This window comes from Camelus ferus, chromosome 17 (genome assembly GCF_009834535.1).
Source record: "Camelus ferus isolate YT-003-E chromosome 17, BCGSAC_Cfer_1.0, whole genome shotgun sequence".
Lineage (NCBI taxonomy): Eukaryota > Metazoa > Chordata > Mammalia > Artiodactyla > Camelidae > Camelus > Camelus ferus.
The window spans coordinates 37252592-37277687 of record NC_045712.1 but is presented as its reverse complement, the minus strand read 5'-3'; the positions used below and the strand labels follow the sequence as shown (position 1 = coordinate 37277687).

The following is a 25096-nucleotide window of genomic DNA, read 5'->3' as shown; positions in this document are numbered from 1 at the left end:
TCAGTTGCATCTTGTGCACTGCTTTGTTCTGTAGCGATCAATGTGGATTGATGGGCCAAGTGTGCGGGAGGGCCACTGCTGGAGGGCACCGCTGAGGCTCCAGGGTGGCAAGTACACTAAAAAGACGAAATCAGTCTCCACTGGAGTGTAGCTGAGTTTTCCTCAGAACCAATATGAAGAAGAGGTCCTTGCCACAATGACAACAAGGAATCCACTGGGGTCCTTCTCCGTATGGACAGCACAGGCCGTGGCCTGCGGCTTCTATTCCAGGGATTCCCTAAACACCCCTCAACTGCCAGGCACAGCACTCGGCCCTGGGACCAGAGGGGTGCAGCTGTGTCGTGACCAAAGGCCACACCACAGCCGTGGCCAGTGAAGACTTCACCTGTGACTTCATTAAAAATACAACATTTGCATATTTAGGCATTTTCACAATTTCATCTAAACACCTATGATAAATAAGATGAAATGCATTATGGACGTTAACGTGTCTGACGGAGTGGTCACGTCAAAATAAAATTTTACTGTATTTGACCCCAGTTTTAAGGTGGCTGTGGCTCTCCAGCACTCCCTGTGTTCTCAGACACATCACACACGCGACCTTCTAAAGTAGCGCCACTCAGCAGCGCTTTCCGAGGTGAGGGGCCTGCCCTGTATCTGTGCTGTCTGCTACAGCGGCCACAGCTACGCGTGGCTGTCAAGCACTTGAAACCTGGCTGCTGTGACTGAGGGACTAGTCATATTTTAATTAATTTAATTTTAAACAGGCACGTGGCTAGTAGCTACTGTGTCAGACAGCACAGCTGCATGGGTTTAGGTGTATCTGTCAAGGCCAGAAAGGGTTACACTGTGACGGACAGTGCTGGGGGGTGATAACCCCATACTGGCCTGTTCGGACAAAACCACCCAGAGACCTTAAAGGCACACCCTTCAGCAAGCCTGACGAGGCTGACCTCTCGTGATGGGACTCTGTCTCCCCATTCCCTGAAAGTGGCTGTGCTGTCTAGGAAAAGATACTGTTCTCAGCTGCTCGGTCTTCCTTTAGCCCAGCCGTTCTTGGCTTTTCATTTCTGGTTGCAGGTCACCAACTCTGCTGATTGCGGGAAGCTGCAGCTGGTGACTCCCCATTCCCCACCCTCCTGGGCCACCCCCACCCTCCCCAGCGACAACACAGGCAGGGGTGGCTTGGCTTCCTTTCTGGTGTTTTTGTCGGGTAGTAGCAGCCTGCTCAAAGCTCACAGAAGGCCTGCCCCTCATCCCAGGCAGAGAGCAACCCGCCCTCTCCCCAGACACGGAGCCACTGGGGCCACCTTTTCCAGGAGCCTCACACCTTGCCTTCTGCCGTGAGTACTGCCCTGCCTCCTCCTCCCCGTCCCAGTGCCACCTACGTTCTAGGTTGTGTGCTGCCACAGAGGCTTCTAAACCCCAGGCTTTCACTTGTTTGCTCAGTGGCTGTGAGCGCCAGGCCCACGGCTAGAAGCCCAGGGAGGCAGAGGTGAATCAGGTGGCGCCCTGCCCGGGCTTCTAGGGTGAGTAGTGAGACTGTCTCCCACCCACATGTGTGAAGCTCAGGTTCAAGACAGTCTGTCTGTGCTTTGTACCTTAAAGGAGGGAGAAGCAGGAGTTGGGGACAGGTGACAACAAGGTGGCCAGGGTGGGGAAAGTGAAGCCTCCATGAGGTTCCTGGGTCTGAGAGACTGTCCCATGGGAAGCGTGTTTTTGGCAGCGTTCTTTGTGAAAAACTGTAAACAAGCAAACTTGCACCAAGAGGCAACTGGTTAAATGAATTGTAGTGACTCCAGACAGAAGAACCCTGGGTAGCCACCCAATCTGGTGACATAGCCTCACACTGAACTGGCATTAGAAGTGGTCCATGAAAGACAGTTAACTAGAAAGCAAGGTATAAAATGGCTTGTGTAGTCCAATTTCCATACCTTTCAGATTGTGTGTACGTGTGTGTGACTGTGTTACAGAGAAAAAGTCTAAAAGGGTGCATCTCAGAAAGTTAACAATGGCTATCCTAGGAAAGGGGTGTCTGAGGTGTTTAAATTTTCTCCATTATCTATGTTTGCTTTTGGGCAGATTTTTTGGGGGTACATTGTGAAAATACTCCTTTATAATCAGGAAATAGAAAAGCCACTCCATTTTAAGTGACTCATCAGTGAACACTGTTTTGTCCCCTCAGACACACCCTCTTGAGTTCTTAGTTGCCTGTTGCTCCAGGGATGCGGGGAAGTGGCTGCTGGGTGCGGGGCTGGGATGTGGTGCGGCCACCAGTGGGTGAGGCCCGTCTCCTCCCTCCCCTCACCCAACAAACCAAGTTCCTCTGCCATTTCAGCATCTGGAGTTTGACAGCCTCTTTCTTCCAATATCTGCCCATCTGTTCTGAAGCCCCTAGTGTGCACCCTACTCCCAGACTTCACTGGGAGCATGGGGTCCAGCATGTTGCCTACCCAGCGAGGGGTGGGCACCTGGCCCAGGCTGGGGAGCAGACAGCCTGATAGCTCACAGTCCCTGCTTTCTGGCAAGGTGAAAAAAACAGAGCTACAAAACAAAAACAAAACAAAAGCACAAGAGGTGATTCAACCTCCATATAGCAAGTTGGGCAAAGGTCAAAGTCAGGACCTGCATCCCAGACTCACTTTAGTATCAGTATCCAATTCATGGAGGCTACTACGAGCAACTCTGTGCTGATTTTCATGTTGGTTATTAAATGACAGCAGAGAATAGAAAGAGTGGTTAGAGATGAATGAATTCCAGGCGGACTTTTCTAATAGGCACTTTGTACTCTTACAGACTCAGCCGCTCTCTACCTCCAAGAACCCTACACATACCTGGTGTTTTCTGGTGATCATGCCTTTGTGGATACGTTTTATGCTTCTCTGTCCTAGAGCTATGTTCTCTCCCCTCATTGCATGTTCCCATGCTCTCTAGACTGCAAGGGCCAACAAAAAATTGTCACCTCCTCAATGAAGCCCACCTAGGTTTTTCCCCAGAGCTGGAGATATGACTTCCTTCTCCCAATTCCCAAAGTGTCTCATAGCATTTTCCATTGTTGGTATCTGTGGCCATGACATATCCATTGTACTTGAATATGAGCTTCTTGAGGACACAGATCGTGTCTTGTACAGTGTTTAAGTGAAACAAGTGGATCTGGTGTCAAGGCATGTTGCATAAGTGAGCTATGGGATGAAGGCAGCTCCCTAGTTGTTGCAGAGCAATCTCCGTTCCTCTGAGAGCATTCATGCACAGCACTGGACTTGACCCTGGAGACAATCCTTGGATAGGCTGGGCTATCACCTCCATTTTACAGACGAAGAAACCAAGGCTTGGGGAGGGCAGGTCACTCCTTGCTGAGGTCCCACAGGCAGCAAAGGATGGACCAAGGAGCAGATGGGGGCCCCTGTGCTTCCTCCACCTCACTCCACCGGGCTGCAAAATACCGCAGGGTTTTCAGATCAGGCGGCTGCAGTGCCTGGAATGAGGCCACACCGAGCAGTGAGTGGTGAGGGGAGAGATTTGGGGCAGCACTGAGTCCAACGCCCGCGTTCTCCCAATAGATGGTTGAGAGGTTCCTTGCTTTCGGTGTATTTTGTCACACATGGGGTTTTCCCCCTGTTTTTCTCTCCTTCTCAGGGGCCAGAAGAAAATGAAAGCCAGCTCTGAGACTTTGCAGTTGGTGGAATAAAATAGACGAAGAGTATTCTGATAAAGAGCAGAGAGGAATAGATGAAAAAAGCTGTCGGCGGTGTCTTTAGACGGTGGGTCTAGGGAGGAATACATTCCGTTTCTGTTTTTACCCTTGGGCTCTCTCCCAATCTTCTAGGAGCCAGAAACACACTTATAATGGAAGGAAGAGAAACCTTTATAAAAAGCCAGGGTAGGATTTCAAAGTTGCAAAAAGTAGCCTCAGCGAATGGACTTGTAGACTTGCCCTTTCAGTGCTAGCTGCTTTCCCGGCCAGCGGGCTAGGCTGCGAGTTCCTCCTTTGGACCAGTTTTGCAAACAGGTGTGCAGGACGGAAGAGCAATGAGGCTGCTTTTTCTTTTTTTCAAGCTGACAAGTTATTTTTATGAGAGCTCTTAAAATAAAATTTCATGCCCAAAGCCAAATATTGAAATAGTTTACAAAACCTAAAGAAAAAAAATGAAAGTCTCACTTTCCACTGGTCATCCTTGTTCAGTTTCCTTCTAGAAAACGTTTCAGTACTGATCAGCCATGAAGTGTATAACCTTTTATATCTATTTTTTGTACTTTTAGAAGATTACACAGCATAGTCTTCTACATCTTGTACTTTACCTAGTAATCTCGGTGACCTCCTTGTATCAGTGTGAGGTCTATTTTATTTATTTATTGGCTACATGTGGCTTACTGAATAGATGTATCAGAATATTACCTATTGCTGGATACAAAGGTTGTTTCTATTTTGTTGTTGCTGTTGTTGTTCTGCAAAAGACTGCGGCCACACACATGCCTGTGTCTGTATCTTCAGGTTCTTCTGTGAGATCACTAGTAGGGTGTGTTCCCAGCAGAGAAACTGCTGAGTCAAAGCTGTTGTGCCTTGTACATTTTCACAGAAATGGCTTAACCTTCCCCCCAAAATCACCCAGATTTACACTCCCCACTGCCGGGTGCCAGCCTTTCTCCCAACATCTTACCAACATCATTTACATCAATCCTAATTTTCAACCCATAACTAGCTATAACCATAATCAAAGCCATTCCTCCTTCTTCATGTTGGCTTCCTTCTTTGGGAATTTGCTTTCACAGATATTATCACTTTAATATTCAGTCTCTTCATGCAAGCTAAGAGGAGGTGATGTAACCAAGGGTACTAGAAATGGATGAAGTGTTGTCTAACAAATGTCTCAACAACCATTCTCCCCGTTCCCCAAGCTGTACTGCATTAAATTAGCTGAGCTGGGCTCTTCCAAACTTAACTGGACAATTTTTACAAAGATTTTATTTTTTTAGAGCACGATTCAGGGAAAAAAATGAGAGAATGATAAAGTCAATGGAGCAATATGTAATTTGGGGGAAGATCCTTTGAGATGAGGTAAATAACTGATTTCACCATACATTCTCCCACTAATTTCAGCATCCACTGGTGATTTTCTAATTACATTATTCCTTCTATATTTATTAGTTGGCACCAAATAAGAAGAGCTTACTCTTCTCATTTATTTACTTACTTATTTTTATCAGCCTGGATTCATGGATCCTCATTTAACTGAATGTGCTATAATTATTGCTATCATTATTTAATTTGATGCTCAAATTGCCGTAGATTTGGCGAGTACAGCCCCATCAAGTTGGCACTTGTGTCCTTTTGACTAAGTCCTCATTGTCCTTTGAGCACTTGCTTTCTGGGGCAAAAAGCAGTCCCAGGTTCATCTTGTAGTCTTCCTGGCCCTAGCTTTGCAACCAGACATTTCTCCAAGGAGTCCTGGTTCCTTGGTGAGGAGAAAGGAATCTGGAAACCACGATCTGAGCACTAGATCATTATTCTACTGTGTGTCATTGCTCTCAGGTCCTCTCAGCAGACAGAGCCAGGAAATACATACGTGAAACAAATACGTAACACCTGTCACACAAATCAATCAACCAATCTATCCATCCATCCATCTATCTATCATCTGTCTAATCTCATCTAGCCCTGAAAGACGTGAGTTCATATGGAGCCCTCAATTCCCACAGAACAGGAAGGCTGCAGGTACGAAGTTCTGACTGCCCTTCTACCCGCCTGCTAATGGCCAGATGTGACTCTGAAGAGTGAAGAAAACCAGAAAGTTTTCATCAGATCTTGCTATTTTACCGTTCTTCACTTTACCTGGTATTTTGAGGTTCAACTACGACACACTGCGCATATTTAAACTGCAGAATGTAAGTTCTGACATATACATACACCTGTGAAACCATCACACACATAATCAGTCTGGCGAATGTATTTATCACCCCAACGTTTCCTGTCGTGCTTCTGTGTCCCTCCTGCCCTCTTGCCCAGCCCTGCCCTTCCCTCTCTTACCAGGAAATCACTGATCTGCTTTCTTTCACTATTGATTAGTTTGCATTTTCTATAATTTTAATATAAGTGGAATCCCACAGTATGCATTTTTGGGGAGTCTGGCTTCTTTTCTTTTTAAACATATCTTTTTATATTTTTTTAAAGATTTTTTGGGGGGAGTAATTAGGTTTTTTAAAAAAAATTATTAATTTTTAATGGAGGTACTAGGGATTGGACCCAGGACTTTTTGCATGCTAGGCATGCATTCTACCACTGAGCTATACCCTCCCCTGCGGCTCGCTTCTTAGCACTTTACTTAAATTATCTTGAGATTCATCCATGTTGCTGTGTGTATTGGTTGCTTGTTCCTATTCTGTTGTTCCACAGTGACTTACCCATTCGCTATACTTGATGGACATCTGGGTTGTTTCCAGTGGTGGGTTGTTATAAACAGAGCCGCCATGAACATCCGTGTATCAGTCTTTGTGTGGGTGTGAGCTTGCATTTTCCCTAGGTGAACACTTAGGAGAGGGATGTTTAGGTCCCAGGGTGAGCGTGCTGAATGGTTTTCCAAAGTGGTTGTCTCACACGTTATATATTAAAAGCCCCCTGCACTTATAGAAAAGCAGAGAGAGTCACAATGTTGTGTTACTTGGGGAAAAAACCAACAGGTTAGGGTTGGATTTGTGAAGGAAAATATTTCCTTCTAGAAACTTGGGGTGTGGGCTGGATGTGTTTATTTAAAATATACTCATTGAAGGTATAAAAGGAGACGCCCCACTCAGTTACAGGCCCCTTCCCTGAAAGGAGCCAAGCTGTTGTTGGCTTGGTTACACAGGGGTTGGTTTTGCAGAGACTCAGAACACAGGAAAACAACAGCCGAGATTTCTCTCAGTTAGTTTAAATGCCCTTTGCGTGGAGAACTACCTTTTCTTTGGTAAACAAACCTAGGACTTCCTTTTCCTGCTGGAGTCAGGGTAAGGGTTAAATAGGCCTATTTTCCTGCCTGAGTTTGTAAGTGGAGCACTTAGGTAGGTGCTGGGGTGCTGGGCCCCTCCCAGAGAGGGACTCTGATGCTGGCAGACACCACCTCCCCTTTATGTTCTTGCCACCTGGTTACCCAGAGGCCCCTCCCCTGCAGAGTCAGCCCAGAGCATCCTTAAGTCACTGCTGTCCTATGAGCCTCAGGAGACTCTTGGTGGATAAAATGGGGGTGGGGTACACCTGATAGCAAGTTGAGTCAAGAGAAAACGAGCTAAGGTGAAAAGGTTGTGTTGGGAAGATGTCAAAGACCCAGGGGGCTCCCAAAGGAGAGGTTTCTTTCATTTTTAGGTTAACAACCGGATGACTTTGAAATCGAGACTTGACTTGAGATCTATCTGACTTGACACCAGTATAACATGGACCCTAACTCCTGCTTGGGATTTCTTTTTTAACATGAGGAGAAACAGATATAATGCTTAATCTCCATCTTTAGGTACCTACTACTGTTCAGTTAAGAGCCAGTCCTCTTTCTGATTTTTGCCTTCTCTTTTTAGAATCAGGTTTGCATCTGACCCACCATGGTCCCCACCGAAACCACAGTAAGTACAGCCATGCCCCTCAGGCTCCTCAAATGCACTCTCATCTTGCCTCTTTTTGGGGAGTGGGAAGGAACCCACTGTGGGGGAAGGATTTCTCTTAGGTTTCCCAGGGTAAGAGCTCTGCTGAGCAGTGCCCTGTACTGGTGGTTGAAGCCCAGCACAGAGGGCTCTGCAAACAAGAAGAGCCAGAAGAGCTTTGGGGTACGTGGGGAGGACAGAGAAAAATGCTGTTTTAGATTTTATGAACAGGGGAGGGTTTTAGGATCTTTAGGATGTGCTTAATTCCTTGTGTCACTTCTGAAACTCAGAAGAAAGAGGGCAAGAGAGAATCCATTTAAGTTGTTTTTAAAAGACCCACGCTGGGCTCAAGGTTGCATTTCTCATGTGACATTACGTGGCCTTCACAAAAAACACATAATGGTAACTGTTATTTGAAAGAGACAAAGAGGCTAACAAAAATTAGTGAGGACAGTCGTCATCCAGAGAATCATTTGTGATTTTACAGTCAAATATAATGAATTATAGAATCAAATCCAATTCCTATGCTTTTGTTACATTCATAAATGCTCACAAAAATATCTAAGGGGTTTAATTTTGCTTTTCTTGAAGGGAGAATCTGGGCTTTACATGTAGGTAATTGAAATAAGCCTTCTTAATGGAGCGAACACACTTCACAGCACACTGGAGGGTCCACAGTCTGTGGAGAGTGGCAGTTGCCACCGAGTTGCCACCTATCCTATGCTAATGCTTTTAGTATCACATATGCCACTCATATCCCGCAACAAAAAGACAATTAACTTGGACCTGGTGAAGTAATGAGGTAAGTCTCTATTTTCCTGACCAGAATTAGACTCTTCATTTCTCCTGAGTTAGAGTTTGCTCTGCATCCCTGATGTTGGAAACAGAGCTGGGTTGGGGTGGCAGAGCCAGGGGTCATGCTGTCAGTCTTTCAGTTTTATCATCTGAGATCTTGGAAAATATCAAAACTCTGCAAGGCAGCCCCAGAGAGGAAGAAAAATGCACTCCAAAAATGACCTTTTGTGGTCAAGGGGTGGCCAGCACCACCTAAATGGGGACAAGATGGGACCTCAGTGGGTGTGACGATGGCAAATCACATGACGTTCCTGTGGTCACTTTTCTGAGAATGGGCCCTGTGCCAGTCACCACCCAGGATGCCACATTCCTTCAGCCTTACAGTGGAGGCTGAGCCCTGCTTACAGATGACAAAACTGAGGCTGGGAGAGGGGACGGAGGGCTCAGGGTCTCACTAATCAGGAGAGGAGCCCTGGAGGCGCTGTCAGCATTGTCATGGCTTCAATGGCTTCCTCCCTATGGGTAAATGTCCACACACTAAGGTCTAAGTCTCACGGTTCGGAAGTCTTACATCCTCAAGAGTGAGGACAGGGCCCTGGCGCGGATGCCTGCCCACTTCCACCACTCATAGCCGCCCACATCCCCCCAAAATGCCCCTCTCCCCTTCCCCCATATCCCCTCCCCCAGGGGCTCATCTTGGTCCTAGGGAGCGATGGGGGACACAGCCTTTGCCCTCTACCCTGGCCTCTCCCCAGAGCTAGGAACAAGGGGCCTGGAGCTGTAGGAGGGTTTCCAGAGACAATGAGTTGGTGAGGGAGGCTTCAGAAAGCTCTGGAGATCTTCCTGCTCAAAGACCTGCACCACCTTCACTGCCTGGGCTGCTGCTTCTGGGCCAAGGCTCCTGAGGGGAGGAGGACACACTTGCCCGGGCACGGGAGCCAGGGCCTGTGGGTTGGAGCCTTACTGGGGACCCAGGCAGGCAGCGCAGGCCCCTTGCCCTGGCTGTGCACTGAGGTTTGCCCCCAGCAAAAGGCAGCTCCCGGATGCTCTGGGCAGAGGAAGCCACAGGGCATCCTCTGGTGCCCACAGTCTTTCGGGGGTGGTGTGAAGGTGGAGGCGGGTACCTTGACAGTCACTCTGGCTGGGCTCTGTGAGGCTCAGCTCAGGCGTCGAGGGCATCCTCTGACAACCTCAGAACGTGGAGCAGGGCTTTGGGTCGGGAAGAATTAAAAGTGCCCCAGTTTGGGACCGAGGGGCTCGAGGGGCTGGCTCTGGCCTTGACCCTCGCCCAGTGGCTAAGGGCTTTGGGCAGAGTCTTCCATTCCTTGGGTCTGTCTCCTCCTCTCTAAGATCTTAAAATCATTCTAAAACCTGTGGAGCTTTCAAAAGTTTTTCCAGAGCAGAAGCAAAAGCCACTGCGAGAGGAGAGGGCTGCCCATGTTGCTGAGTTCTGAGCCAGCTGCTTGGTGCTCTGTTACACATTCTCTCTCATTTACTTAGATCTATGACTTTTTTTTTTAAGTGCACTTTTTTTTTCTTGATCAAAATGCATCCAAAATAAATAATACAAATCTCCAAATTAAGTGGCCCCTTGGCAGTAACACAGCCGTCCCACAACGCTGCCCTGTCTAGGGCACCTCTGAGCTCGTGGGGCTGCCGTCAGGGCTCTGCAAGCAGGCAGACCTCTTCCCCAGCCACCCACCCGGGTCCCACCTGCGGGCCTGGCTCGGGCGCCGTGGGCCTTCCTCGTGTTTTGCTCCATTTCTATTTCCATTATCACCATGAATGGTGTCCTTTTGGAAGTGGTTTCCTTGCCTGGCATGAGGTCCGTGCTCAGTAATAACTTGCTGATTGAGTGAACAAATCACATTATCTATTGTAAGTGAAGGCTGTTTCTCAAGCCGGGGACGAGCAGGCCATTTACTTAGCTGAACAGGGAGGAGACGGTCACATTTTCACACAAACCCCATCCTGGCCAGGTCTGGGCCCCACCACCCCAGCCAATCACTGCTCCTCACAGTGGATGAACTGGGTCTGGCTCAGACCTCTGCTTACTGGGGACAACGGGCTGCAAACAGTGGTCTAGTAGGCACAGACGTCATGTTTTAAGAGGGTCTGAGAACAACAGAGTTTGCTAAGAAAGGCAGCAAGAGAAACCTCAGGTAAGAGAACTTCTAGATGTTCTAACAAGATGTGGAGGAGACTGGTCAGCCCTGTCAGACAGCAGGGCCTGGCACTTCCAGCAATAACCACGCCCTGTCTCACTCTGGCCACCCCACCTACCTGATGTCCCAATACAGGCTTGAGGCACTTTACCGGGTGTGTACAACAGGACAGAAAAAAAAAAAAAAAAGGGACAGACACAAAACAGGGTCAGGGAAAACTGACCGGACAGGGAGAAAAGATCGAGAGGAGGAGTTAGAACTTCGGTTTTCAGCCTAAAGCTGTACTGTCTGATGAGGTAGCCATGAGCCACGTGGGGCCCTTGAGCACATGAAATGAGGCCACTCAAACCAAGATGCCCTGTGAGTGTAAAACGCATTCATTCTACACCCCAAAAGGATGCAGAGTATCTTGGTAACTTTTATACTGCTTACACAATGAAATATTTTAGACATACTAGGGTTCAATAAAATACATTACCAAGGTGAATGTCACCTGTTTCTTTTCCTTCTTTCATGTGGCTACTAGAAAATGCAAACGTTACTGGGGGTTCACTTTATATTCCTACTGGATGGAGCTGGTTGAGAGGGTCTTGTTTGGTTACTATGATGGGGCTACCAGTTTGACTGAGCCTCCTGATTAAAAAGAGAACCCTGATCAGTCACAAAATTCATATGGTTCATGAGTAAGGAAAACCCTCACCTGTTCTTCAGGAGATATGATAGACTCTCTTCACATCTCCTTTGTGTTTACATGCCAAGTAAGTGTCTAGGCTGGGTCTTGGTGAGTGGGACACAGAACTCTGTGGACAGGCCCTTGGAGGATCCGTCTCTGTGGAGAGGGTGGGCTGCCAGGGGAGCCCCCAGATGCCATCTCGACGCAGACCCTGGGATAAAGCCAGGCAGCTCGTGGGAAGTCATTCTCTGTGGTGCTCAGACCAGGAGGCTCTGGTGTGTCCTCTCGGATGAACTTGGTGTATTAGTGCAGGCATGTTTGTGTGCATGTGTGTCTGTAAAAGTGTGTGTGAGTGTATGTGTTCCTGTGAGGGCTGGTTTCATGGGTGTGTGATCCGTACAGCTGCACGGGGCCCCATGCTCAGAAGTGTTGCTTGCTTGATTTAATGCTCTGCTGTTTTGAAATTCTTAACACATTTTGAACAAGGGAGCCTGAAATCATGGAGCCTGCCCTAGTGCTTGTGAAGTGTGCATGTACATGCATGTATGAATGTGTGTGTGTCCATGTGTGTGCACATGTATAAGTGGGGACATGGGTGACCATTTGGAGCTTCTCAGAGGATGCATAGCTTTCAGAAGACTCATGGGGATCTGGACTCAGCAAAGTTTAAGAGCCACTGAGGACCTTTTGGGAACGGCAGGAGTAGAGAGGATATGGTACCATCAAAATCATTCACGTAGTTTGATAAAAGTTTGGGCCCATCCGTGGTCCGGGGGCTGTCTTCCCCACCTGTCATAGCACTTGTCACACAGCCTGTCATCATTCTCTTGCTTGTGTGTCTCCTCCCTGAGAAAATAAGTTCCACAAGAGCAGGAACCACATCTGACTTACTTCCCACTGTACCTTTAGCTCGTGCACAGTACCTGCCATATCGTAGGTGCTCGGTAAACATTTGTCAAATAAATACATCTTTCACAAGCCAAGCAGTGCTCTCAGAATTCCTACTTCCTACACATACACTTCTTCTGTCTTATCACAGACTTTTGGGACTGGAGGGGTGAAGGGCTCCCTGCCCCTGCCATCAGACAGGACCTCCAAGAGCCTGCCCTTGGCCTCACGCCGTCTTGTGTCTCCTTGCAGAGCCTCATCCTGAACATGTCCGACGACTACAGCTACGACATCATGCCTTCCATGGATGACTACGGGAACTTCAGCTTCGCCAACCTCTTCTGTAAGAAAAACCACGTCAGGCAGTTTGCAAGTCACTTCCTTCCCCCCTTGTACTGGCTGGTGTTCCTCGTGGGTGCCTTGGGCAACAGTCTGGTCATCCTCGTCTATTGGTACTGCACGAGGGTGAAGACCATGACCGACATGTTCCTCTTGAATTTGGCGATTGCTGACCTTCTCTTTCTCGTCACCCTTCCCTTCTGGGCCATTGCTGCCGCCGACCAGTGGAAATTCGAAACCTTCATGTGCAAAGTGGTCAACAGCATGTACAAGATGAACTTCTACAGCTGTGTGCTGCTGATCATGTGCATCAGCGTGGACCGGTACATCGCCGTTGCTCAGGCCATGAGAGCGCACACCTGGAGGCAGAAGAGGCTTCTGTACAGCAAAATGGTTTGTTTCACTGTCTGGGTGATGGCGGCTGCTCTCTGCATCCCAGAACTCCTGTACAGCCAAGTCAAGAACGAACATGACGTTGCCATCTGTACCATGGTCTACCCTAGTGACGAGAGTACCAAACTGAAGTCGGCTGTCTTGACCCTGAAGGTCATCCTGGGGTTCTTCCTTCCCTTTGTGGTCATGGCTTGCTGCTACACTATCATCATTCACACTCTGATACAAGCCAAGAAGTCGTCCAAGCACAGGGCCCTGAAGGTGACTATCACTGTGCTTACTGTCTTTGTCTTATCTCAGTTTCCCTACAACTGTGTTCTGCTGGTGCAGACCATCGATGCCTATGCTGTGTTTATCTCCAGCTGTGCCATCTCCACCAACGTGGACATCTGCTTCCAGGTTACTCAAACCATTGCCTTTTTCCACAGCTGCCTGAACCCTGTTCTCTACGTTTTTGTGGGTGAGAGATTCCGCCGGGATCTTGTAAAGACCCTGAAGAACTTGGGGTGCATCAGCCAGGCTCAGTGGGTTTCATTTACGAGGAGAGAGGGGAGCCTGAAGCTGTCATCTATGTTGGTGGAGACAACCTCGGGAGCCCTCTCCTTCTGAAGGAACTTCTCTCTGAGGTGGATGGTCCTTTTGGAAGTAACGAGACATACAGATACAGCATGCTTACTAATGGGACCAGAGGGAAACCATAGAAGAAAAAGGAATTAAGAAAAAGGAAAAAAAAAAAAAAAACTCAGAAAGGGATGAATTTGAATAATATGATTACCGTTGGTGAGGACTTGCCAAGACAGGGTTGTCAAAATTGACTGTCCATCCCAGGAGATTGTTGGGTGGCTCCTGGCTGCAATGCCTGCAGTTTTCAGAGGATGAATGAACAACACTGCACACCCCCATGGCTTTGCCACATGACTGAGCATTAATGCAGCTGACCTCTAGAGGAGGTGTCTGATTTCTCAGTACACTGTGATTGCTGTGGCTTTGGTTCTGATGCTACCCCTTCCAAAAGAAGACACAGGAGCATTGGCAACCACCGCAGTCCACAGATACACAAGGCTTCATGAAAACTTCCACCTTTGGAGAATTTCCACCCTGGTTTTGGAGCCTGATACCCAGGCCAGGTCCTAGAGATTCTTGATCTAGAATCTTTCCAAACAACTTCAGATCTAAATCTCTTCTGGTCTCCTTGACCTGTTTTGGGCCAGTGAGAATCCTTGTTCCTGTTCTGAAACTATCTGTGGCACTGGTCAGTGAGCCCCTGGGCCACTGGCCATACCATCACATCATCCAGGTTCTGTGGGCTCCCAACCCCTTTCTGCCAGAGGTTCTGTGATTCTGCACCTGGCTGCCATGTTGATCAGGATCAAGGATTCAGCTTGTCCACCTGTGTCGTGGATGTGGTCCTCGCAGCCCGTGCAGGGAGACTAAGAATCCGAGCTGGCAGGAACCTGGCTCTGTTAAGGACTCACTCTGCTGAGTGGCTTTTGTGATGGTCCACTCTGTCTGCTCCCTATAAAATGGGTTGGCTCCACTGGCCCTCTTGTTCCTGAGGCCACTGGAAAGATATTTGCTCCATGCTTCTCTTTTTAATTCTGTATAGTGCTAACATTTTTTTTAAAGCTTTCAACTTAGAGATTAGCTGAAAAAAAGAGTAATAAAATTCACCTTTGCACTCTTTTTTTTTTTAAGTATAGTCGGTTTACAATGCTGTGTTAATTTCTGGTGTACAGCATAGTGATTCAGTTATACATATGTATATTCCTTTTCATAATCTTTTTCATTATAGGCTATTACAAGGTATTGAATATACTTCCCTGTGCTATATAGTAGGGCCTTGTTGTTTATTTTATGTATAGTAGTTAGTACCGACAAATCCTGAACTCCAAATTTATCCCTCCCCATTCTCTTTTCCCCCTGGTAATCATAACTTTGTTCTCTATCTATGTCTGTGAGTCTGTCTCTGTTTTGTAAATAAGTTCATCTGTGTCCTTGTTTTGTTTCTTGTTTTAAAATTTTTTTTTCTTGTTTTGTTTTAGGTTCCACGTGTAAGTGATATCATATGGTATTTTTCTTTTTCATTCTGGCTTACTTCACTTAGTATGACCGTCTCTAGTTCCATCCATGTTGCTGCAAATGGCATTATTTTATTCTTTTCTTTGGCTGCATAGTATTCCATTGTATAAACATACCACAGCTTCTTTATCCAGTCAGCTGTTGATGGACATTTAGGTTGCTTCCATATTTTGGCTATTGTATATAGTGCTGCTATGAACATTGGGGTGCATGTATCTTTTCAGATTAGAGTTTCCTCTGGATATATGGCCAGGAGTAGGATTACTGGATCACAGGGTAAGTCTATTTTCAGTTTTTTAAGGAATCTTCATACTGTTTTCCATAATGGCTGCACCAAACTACATTCCCACCAATGGTTTAGGAGAGTTCCCTTTTCTCCACACCCTCTCCAGCATTCATCATTTGTGGACTTTTTAATAATGGCCATTCTGACACGGTGTGAGGTGATACCTCATTGTAGTTTTAATTTACATTTCTTTGATGATTAATGATACAGAGCATTTTTTCATGTGCCTATTGGCCATTTGTTCATCTTAATTGAAGAAATGTTTGTTTAGGTCTTCTACCCATTTTTGGACTGGGTTGTTTGTTTTTTTGTTGTTGTTACTGAGTTGTATGAGCTGTTTGTATATTCTGGAAATTAATCACTTGTTAGTTTCATCATTTGCAAATATTTTTTTCCAATCTGTAGGTTGTATTTTCATTTTATTTATGGTTTCCTCTGCTGTGCAAAAGCTTATAAGTTTAATTAGGTCTCATTTGTTTATTTTTGCTTTTATTTCTATTGCCTCGGTAGACTGCTTTAGGAGAAAACTTCTATGATTTATGGCAGAGAATGTCTTGCGTATGTTTTCTTCTAGGAGGCTTATGGTGTCTTGTCTTATGTTTAAGTCTTTAAGCCATTTCGAGTTTATTTTTGTATATGGAGTGAGGGAGTGTTCTAACTTCATTGATATACATGCTGCTGTCCAGCTTTCCCAACACCACTTGTCGAAGATATTGTCTTTTCTCCATTGTATATTCTTGCCTCTTTTGTCGAAAATTGTGTGTCTTTTAAGTATTTGGCAAATTTACCATATTTTAAATTTTCACTTATTAGAAAAGTGCTTTTTAATGACCATTAAAAATACCCATTACTTACCACTTTCTTCACCCTGTCTCTATATTTTAAATGTGTACAAATAGAGATCAAATAGCCATGTTAGAGTATGAAAGCATAAGAGATGGCAATAGGGAAATAACATTTCCAAAATATCTTAAAACCATCTTGGCTGAGCAGTTTTTAATCTCTCCTCTGGTCAAACTTATCTTGCAAATTTTTCCAGGATAGTCCAGTGGAATTTCCAGAGAGGATTATTTGAGCAGCACCATAAGCCATCCTGCTTTGCCACTTGCTCCAGAGAGAGCATCTGATGTTTGCCGTGGGCTGTGAATTGCCATGGTTTCAGTTCCAAGGTCATCCCTTCCAAAGGGGACACCAAAGCACTGGACTCAACCATATTGTCCTTCCTGCCCACTTCTAAACTACGCGTCAGCGAGAAGCTAACTGAGCAGAAAGTGGGCAGCAACAAGGGAGAGCACGGGGTAACACAAAGGCCTTGCCGACCCATCCCGAGTACGGGCAGTGGGTGGCACATAAGCCTTCGCCTGTACCAGCACATCAACCGGGACACAACAAAAACCACTTACAGTCAAGGGGAGGGTGACCGCCCCAAGGTAGTCCATGCACAGAGCTGTCCATATAGCCACCTTTTCTAGAAGAAGACCCAGATATCCTTTGAGGAACTTAGAAGAATAAGCAACAGGCATGGGCCATACCTAAATAACACTGTGCAGTGAAGTGGAAGAACTCAACTGAGTTAGGCTTTTCCATCCCCTGCCCACTTGATACTGTGCTCCTGGTACTATTTGTCAGGGGGGCCCCAGTGGAGCCGAGGATGGGGGGAGGGATGGAGGGAGGCAGAGATGAGCCATTACTGTGCTTGTCAAATCTACTCCAGCCTTCAGTTACTTAAGGGACACTATGATGGAGATTTAGGGCAAGTTTAGAGGTAAACAAGGCTTTGGCCAATGTACATGAGTTGGGGGGAAAAATGAGAGGAACTCTGCTTTTTCCTCTCTGGTTTTTAAGAAAAGAAATGTGGGAACACCACAGGAACTACACACCCTTCCCTGCACCCTAACGCACAGTGATCACACCTAGTTCCAAGGGCTTCCTTTAGGACCTGACGAATGGCTCCGACTGCCACCACCAACCTCTGTGAGAGGCATGTGGTTATACTGTCCTCCGTCCACCCATAGCAGCTGCTTCACAGTCCCATGCAAGGAAGCAATGAGCTCCAGCGAGCTCCTTCCACTTTGACCAGTCGCCCCTCCCTGGAGACCATCACCACTGAAGAGTGCAGTGGATATGCAGAGGGACTCCATGATGGACTTAAATACACAGCAAAGCTGCCATGAAGCCTGAAATCTTTGGACACCTCCAACTGTCTTTCTGCTTCAATAAATGAAAAGCTGGCACACACGTTTTGTGGCTGTAATTTTGGAGCAAGTGTGCTTGGTTTTCCAATCCTGAGTTGGCTTTATTGGTTGGGAGCTTCCCATGGGGTCCAGGTCAAAGCACAGGCAGAAGCACTGCCCACCCAACCCTGGCCCCAGTGCCTAAGGATCTCTGTCCATCAGTGGATCTGACCTCTCTCCACTGGAGCCGCTCCTTTGCCTCCTCCCCTCTGGTCAGCTCCTCTCAAAGTGAGGTCTGGTCAAGGGGCTGTAAATGACTCTGAGAAAAGGGCAAAAATCATGGCTTTCAGCACCCGCACCTCACACACTTCAGATGCTCAGAAGAAATCTCTCTCTTCATTTGACAAATAGTTACTGCTTGTTTACCACGTGTGGTTAATAAATACCACGGCGTTAGAATTATTATCACAGTCAGGACGCCCTGTGCTTCTTTAAGTCCCTTCTACCCCATCCATGTGGCTCTCCCATTCCATTTTAGGTCTGTGCACAGCATCCTCTTGGGACAGGGAGTGTTTCTCTAATCAGTTCTGTATTATTGCTACAGAAAACCCAAATAGTTAATGTCCCTTTCAATGTCAAAAACCTATGAAAGGCATGCAAACACGTTCTCCAACACATGACTCTATGAGTTCCCCTTCACTCTTGACATACTTGCCACACTCAAACTTGGTACACAGGCTAAGTAAAAAATCTCTGTAGCCAAATGGAGAGGCACCAACCAGATCTCCCTTCGTGAAATAACTTGTAGGGAAGGTGGTCAGCACATAATCTCCAGCTGCCAGCTCCTTCTGGGCCCGCCTCTGCTGCAAGGAGCAGCCCTATCCAGAGCCATGTGGCCCAAGGTCTCCTGCACCTGAGAGGCTGGGTGGAGTCCGTCAGCCTGACCAGGCTGCTCTGCTGGGCAGCGTCCGCTCCACAACTTCCTGTCAGGCTGGCGAGGTTTCTCGGGCTTGTGTCTAGGTTTGACTCTTCCCTCTGCCCAATCCTGTTTCCTCCCACTTCCCTTCACAGGTGTTGATCCCTAATAGACATTTTGTGCCCCAGATTCTCAGAGTCTGCTTCTAGAGAAGTCAGCCTGCAACAGTCTTCTCACCAGGGGGCTGCCAATCGCAAGAGCCCATTTGAGATCAGCGGGGTAAAGAGCCCAGGGTGTCCAGGGTGGCACAGACTCTGAACATCAGTCACAGAACTCATCTCAGGAGGCTGGGAGCACCGCCCTGCATGCTCTCAGTTCAGCCATCAGCAGACCTTCTCATGCCCCAACGACCTGCCAGGCCCTGCATGTCCAGGACACACAGTCTCCCCTTGGGACCTTTAAGCCAACGTCTCCTGCTTGCCAGCTTTGAGCCAGGTAGATACTGTAATTCACTCCGTTTTACAGATGAAGGCACTGAGCCTCAGAGATCAGTAACTCACCCAGCAACACGCGGTTAGTAATCAGCAAGGCTAGGATGTGACCCTGGGCGTGTCTAGCGCTCAAGCCCTGGCTTTTGCCCACGATGCCATCCTAGCACGATGCATCCTGACATGGTCAGACAAATTAGCCACTGCTTTGGGATGCTGACCACAATTGTCCAAGTACCAGTCTAAGCACCAGGGGACACAAAGATGGATGGGCCCAGCCTTGGCCAGCACTCAGATACCACTGCACCCAAACTAACCTGAACAATGACAGGGGACAGCTGAGGCCCTGCTGAGCCCTCCTTCAAAAGTGGGCCATGGTGGGTACCAGCACAGGACGATGCTATCAGCCTCACAGTCTCAGGAGAGGAGAGGAGAGGAGAGGAGAGGAGAGGAAAGTTGCTAACTGCTTCCTCTCCTGGGCTCCTCCCCAGACACATGCAGCTGTGGAGTCTCAAATTCTTTGTAAGGAGCCGGATTTGGCTGCAGGTATGTGGATGTGCAGGCTCAAGGACACTGCACCCAAACCTGGCCAGACTCTGGACACCTACCTGTCCTCACCACCCCACACTGCCCCCGCCTCTATCTTTCATAGCTCCTTTCTCACGACAGATCAGCCCATCCTCCAGCTGAACACCACCAAGTGGTCTCCGTCAATATCACGTGGAACAAAGAATCACCCTGCCAAGTGCTACTCGAACTCGTGACCCATAACATCACGAGATGTAATAAATTGGTTATTATTGTTTAAAGCCACTGAGTTTGGGGGTAATTTGTCACATAGCAATGAGAAGCAGAATACTGAGAGGCCAACAATTGCTGTTGTTCATCTTTCAGATTTAACGCAACGAAGTGACTGTCCAGGGTGAGCCCCCAGGAGCACGTGGCAGAGACCAAGCGTCAAAGAAGAGGCCAGACGAGGTGACAGACAGTTCACTTCCAGTTCTCTAGGCAACTCTGCCTGGATCCACACCACCCACCCGCTTAGGTCTTTGCTCAAACACCACCTTCTCCAGGCCTCCCCAGCCCACCCTCAGCCCCTTCCCTGCTTTGTTCTTCTCCATGGCACTTAGCACCATCTGCCAATACAATTGTAAACTCTGCAGGTTCGGGATTATTTCTCTGTTTTGTTCACTGCTGTTTCCCTAGCACCTCTAATAGGCTTCACACATAACAGACACTCAACAGATGTGTGTTGAATGAATCAATGACCCCCAATTTCAAATATTTGGTTCCATGAAGACCAAATCAATTATTTGGTTTACTCATCCTTGTGAAACCTGTATCTTGGGAAAATACAGCAATTGCTGACAAGACTGTAATAACCTCATTCAACAAAAGCTCATGGAGCAGTTTCCACGTGACCAGGCACTGGGCTTAGGTGATGCTGAGCAAAAGTAAACACAGGCCCAGTGCTCATGAAGCTCACAGTCCACACTGGTGACAGATGCTAATCATACTATCAAAAAGAGATGGTCTTAGGTACAAAATGCTGGAGAGTGTGTTACAGGAGGCTCTGGTCTACTCTAGGGATAGGGGCAGGGAAGGTTTCCCTGAGGAAGTGACATTGAGCTGAGAGCTGAAGGATGAGCAAGAATCATCTACAGGAAGAAGGGGAGGAAGGGTGTACCGGGAGGAGGGAGCAGCATGTGCAAAGGCCCTGCAGCGCCCATGCCTGTGGGACACTGCCAGGCTAAGTGCTTAGGACAGTGTCCACACTACTGCATTGGTTCAGGTCATCTCCACTAATACTCTTTTCTTTTTAAACTCTTTCATTTTGGGATTTAAAAATTTATATAAATGTAGAGAGGATGGCATAATGAACCTCCACATACCCATCACTCAGCTTCAACAGTGGTCATATCCTGGCCATTCCTATCTGACTTATATGCCCACTTTTTCTTTTCTTTTTTCTTTCCCTTTCTCTTCTCTCTTTCTTTGTTTCATTTGCTTCCCTTCCCTCTTTCTCCCCTCCCCTCACTTCCCTTCCCCTCTTCCTTCCTTTACTCCTTCCTTCCTCTCTTAGTGCCCTCCTTTCTTTGTATTTGCTAGAGCATTTAAAGGAAATCCAAGACATCACATAATATCCCTCACAAATCGTGCTCTTATCTTTACAAAGATCCAGATCAAAAGAAATTTTTTTTAATGTAAATGGTTCTGGATGGAACCTTCCTCTGTTTGGCTGAGCCACTCCTTACTCAAGGGATCGAGGGAGGTACGGAGCCGGGTGGGAATGAATGAGCAAACTCTAAAAGGTCTCACACTGCAGCGATACCTTGTCAGTGGGACTAGCAATCCAGAGAACTCAGAACACCCTGGAGAGGCCAACAAAGGCAGGGGGAGCCCTGGTAGTTTCTCTCGTTCAACTTCTGGAAACCAGAAAGCTTCTGCAGGTCGGAAGAGATCTGATACTGACTGAGATGGTGTGGGGCCATCAGCTCTAATTCTCACTGGTGTCACTGAGCCAGAAAAGTGATCATGATCATTAAGGAGCTAAAAGAAGACTGCAGCTTCTTTCACTAGTTACTGGAGGGTTATGAGCGAGAGGGAGAGCAGACAGGAGAGGCAGTCTTTCCCCACACCTTGAATGTGGGCTGGCCTGTGCCTTGCTTTTGCAAACAGAATGCGACTCTGCAGTTCACTCCTGCTGTGCAGTTCTGAGACTGGGCCTCCCGAGGCTTGTATACCCCATTCGCTCTCTTACAAACCTGCCCGGCGGGCATCTGAACAATACTGGACCATCCTGCTGGGGGAAGGGAGACCATGTGGAGCAGAGCACAGTTGCCTGGCCAAGTCCTTCTTAGACCAGCCAGCTCCATGTGACCAAACAAGGGACTGCAGACACAGGAGTGAGCCCAGCCAAGATCAGCCAACAGTCAGTGGCCCTAGGATGTGAGACAGCACAGCTGAACTCAGCAGAACTGCCTAGATGACACATAGCTTATCAAGTGAAGACACATCAGTGATCCTGGCCCGAATTAAGTCGGGAAGATCTACCCCTCCCCCACCCCACCCCAGGCAATGGGCAGATTTGTGAGCGAAATAAATGCTTAGTGATTTAAGCCACCAGTTTTGAGGCTGTTTGTTATGCAGCATTACTGTCACAATAAATAACCGATACAGCTTCTTGTACAGAAGATGATGCATACTGAGCATTTGAAGGTCAAGGGCTGCCATAGCATATCCTGGTTTATGGAAGAGTTGTTTTGTTTCATTTTGTTTAAATCATTGGAGACTCTGTGTTTCAGTGAAATGAGAACAGTTTAGAGGAAACCACACCTACAGCCATCTCAGCATGGTAGCAACAAGTCCTCTAAGTGGGTCAGACTTGCCAGCTTACCTGGGTCTTTGGTTTCCTCATCTGTAAAATCTGGCTAACTCATAGCAAGAGACTATTAAATTACATAGGCTACTATTAATGATTTGTTATTATTAATAAACCAGTGCTGCAATGAGCTGACCTTTCTCTTCTTTTCCATGAAGACCTGCCCTAACCTTTTTTTTCCCTCACACACCTCTCCAGCAATCTGGCAAAGCCTATAGCCTCCTTCTCAGAATATTTTAAAATAAGTAAAATAAAAGATATAGGATTACAAAGGGAACCAATTACACTGACATATAATTCTTTGAATATTAAAACAAACTTGTGAACTAGTAATACACGTGCCTCTTTAATAACGTATTAAATAAAATCTGCTAGCAGGTCTAATGATGACCTTCATCTCAGAATGGAGATGAGCATACAAGGTATTTTGAGAGTCTGCAACAACACTCATGTAACACAAAAATATCTGTCATTTCCACCAGGGACAGAGTCACAGGTCTGGCTAATACATACTAGTGTGACAGGTTGTCTATATTCATAGAAAGAAGACGTAAATGTTAGTTAGATGTTAGGGGAAAAGTTTCATTTTTCCCATATCCAAGTTCACAGACCTTCTGAATTCTGTATATCAGCCAGCTTAGGGGCCCACATTTAACCCGACCTCCCCTAACTCAAACCCTTTGGTACCAAACTCATATTTCTTCCTCTGATTCTTAAACTGTGGACACATATGGAACCACTTTGGAGTTGGGGAAGGGAATGTATTTCCATTTACAAATGATCCACCAGTTAGCAATGTGTCCCCTGAATACAAATACAAGACATAACAAAAAAAATTGTGGTTGTAAAAATATTTTACCTGTAGATTAGTTTCACACCAGGTGATTCGTTTAGAAATATCTTCCTCTCCAAGAACGACATTTCCATCTCTGCATCCTAGGGCTTGGGCCAATGGACTGAGGGAAGATCCTGGTTCCAAGATTTAAGGGTCACTGGGAGAGTTAAATTAGGAGACAGATCCATTAGCTCATTTTACCCTTCTCCTCGAGTTCTAACACAAATGGTGATACAGCAGTGATCATCAGGTGGTCCGTGGATCACCTCCACCAGAATCACCTGGCAGACTTGTGAGTGAACCAGACCTGATGAGCCAGAGTTGATATGGGGAGTGCCCATGACACTGCATTTTATATGCCACCAGGTAACCCAAATAAGAGGACTTCCTTCTAAGAAATTCTTTGCTACTTGCTTTGTATTTACTGACACTTAATAAATGAACAATTTGGCCCTAGAGCAAAAGTGAGTCCTGGGTGGGTCTTGGGCTTTTCCTGATAGTTTAACACCTGAGCCCTTGATAACAGAGGAGGCTGTAGGCCTGATCTGGGACTGATGAGTCCCTATCCCTCTTCCACAGGAGCCATCTTGGGGGCGTGAACGTGTGATCCTCTTTCTCAGAACACACAACCGTTCTGTGGGGGTCCCTGCGGGTGGAGAAGGGCTGTCTCTACAAAGAGCTTTGGTTTCACACATGGGCACTGTCTCTTGCACAAAGGCCACTTAGGGGGCTCAGGCTGTTCCCACACCCCAGGGCCTTTTTGTGAAAGCACATGGGGCTTTGAAGCCAGCTTCAGAGACAGAGGAACAAACTGGATTCTCGTTTCCGTGTCTGCAGTCACTGCCTTCGGTATCTGTTCAGTCAACCTGCCATTTCCCCACTGCTCCTTTCCTGCAGTGAGACAGGTGGCTTCTGCTAACCACGCCTGCAGTGTGGCCCTCCTCCAGGACTCCAGGGAGGCCCCTCGTGCGGCTGATTCCTCTTCTCACCCCTTCTTTGCTCTCCTGTCCTTTCAGATCCCCTTTCCCCCAACCCCCTTTCCTTTCTCACGCCAGGGAGAAGCCAGTGCCTACCCCACTGACCTGGCAGATGGAGGTGTGGCCTCCCAGGAATGGTGTCCTTCTCTCCTCGGGGCTCAGTTGGAGGCCTCCTTGGGAGTGGAAAGCTGACGGATGCCTCCCTGAAATCACCTTCCCTTTGATAATTTCATGGGGCCAAAGGCCTGAAGCCAAACCTACTCTGGAAATGAGGCCCCCTTGGGGAAGCATCTTATGCTTGGCAGGACCTGGCTCCCTTTGCTCATTCTTGAGCTAAAAAGACAACTCATTCCAGGCTTCAGGTGGGGCTGCCACTTCTGCGTTAACTCAGTATGCACACACCAAGAGGAGTGAGAACACTAACACCAGCCTCGATCCTCCCACAGAGTTCAGGGGGTGGGGGAGTGGCGAGGTGACACACATCGAAGACCAGAGGTTGGCGATCACACTTGTGCTGCTGGCTTTACCACCTTGCTTCAGAGATCAGCGGGTGTGGGAAAAGTAAAAGGCTGACCTTTCTTTGAACCCTAGCCCACTTTGAATGGCTTTCGTAATAGCTCTGCTCTCCCCTGGGGTTTGATGGCTTCAGCTTTAACCACTCCCTCCAAAAAAGTCCGTTTTCTCATCTCGGGTGACAGGTTTCACCATCTATTTGCGTTTCAGTTGTGCATGGGTGGCAGGCTCCTCTCGTCAGATTTTTCCCACGCATCTTCATACTGAGAGGGCTGACCCAGCAGGGTGTCCTTCTGAGTCATCTGGGGAACCTCGACATCCTTCAGCACCACTGGGCTGGCCCAGCCGCAAGAGGCAGAACACAGAGTGCCTGGAGCCTGTGGCTGCCGAGATGGGCCAGGATACCTAGATTCTGAGTGTGGGACTTGGAAAACCTCGAGCGGACTTCAGTTACCTCGGGCTACTTGGCAGTTCAGCAGGTGGGGTGAGGTGCGCTGGGATTCTGGAACAGAAGCCCCGGAACCCAGCCCAGATGCAGCAGCCTGCACATCCACGTGTCCCCGTCAGTTCTCCTTCCAGCCCCCAGCC

General features: G+C 47.4%; 1 protein-coding gene across 3 annotated transcripts; it reads left to right on the top strand.

Moving 5' to 3' along the window:
* The first annotated feature begins 1194 nt into the window (after positions 1–1194).
* CCR9 (C-C motif chemokine receptor 9) lies at positions 1195–14531 on the top strand. 3 transcript variants are annotated; one of them, XM_006173918.3, is made up of 3 exons: positions 1195–1343; positions 7543–7587; positions 12379–13577. In XM_006173918.3, exons 2-3 carry the CDS (start codon positions 7567–7569, stop codon positions 13465–13467), a joined length of 1110 nt encoding a protein of 369 aa, XP_006173980.1. In that variant the 5' UTR covers positions 1195–1343; positions 7543–7566; the 3' UTR covers positions 13468–13577. The 3 variants fall into 3 exon arrangements, with proteins under 3 accessions (XP_006173980.1, XP_032314912.1, XP_032314911.1); XM_032459021.1 differs by lacking the exon at positions 7543–7587 and having other exon boundaries at positions 1240–1343; positions 12379–14531; XM_032459020.1 differs by lacking the exon at positions 1195–1343 and having other exon boundaries at positions 7491–7587.
* The last annotated feature ends 10565 nt before the right edge of the window (positions 14532–25096 follow it).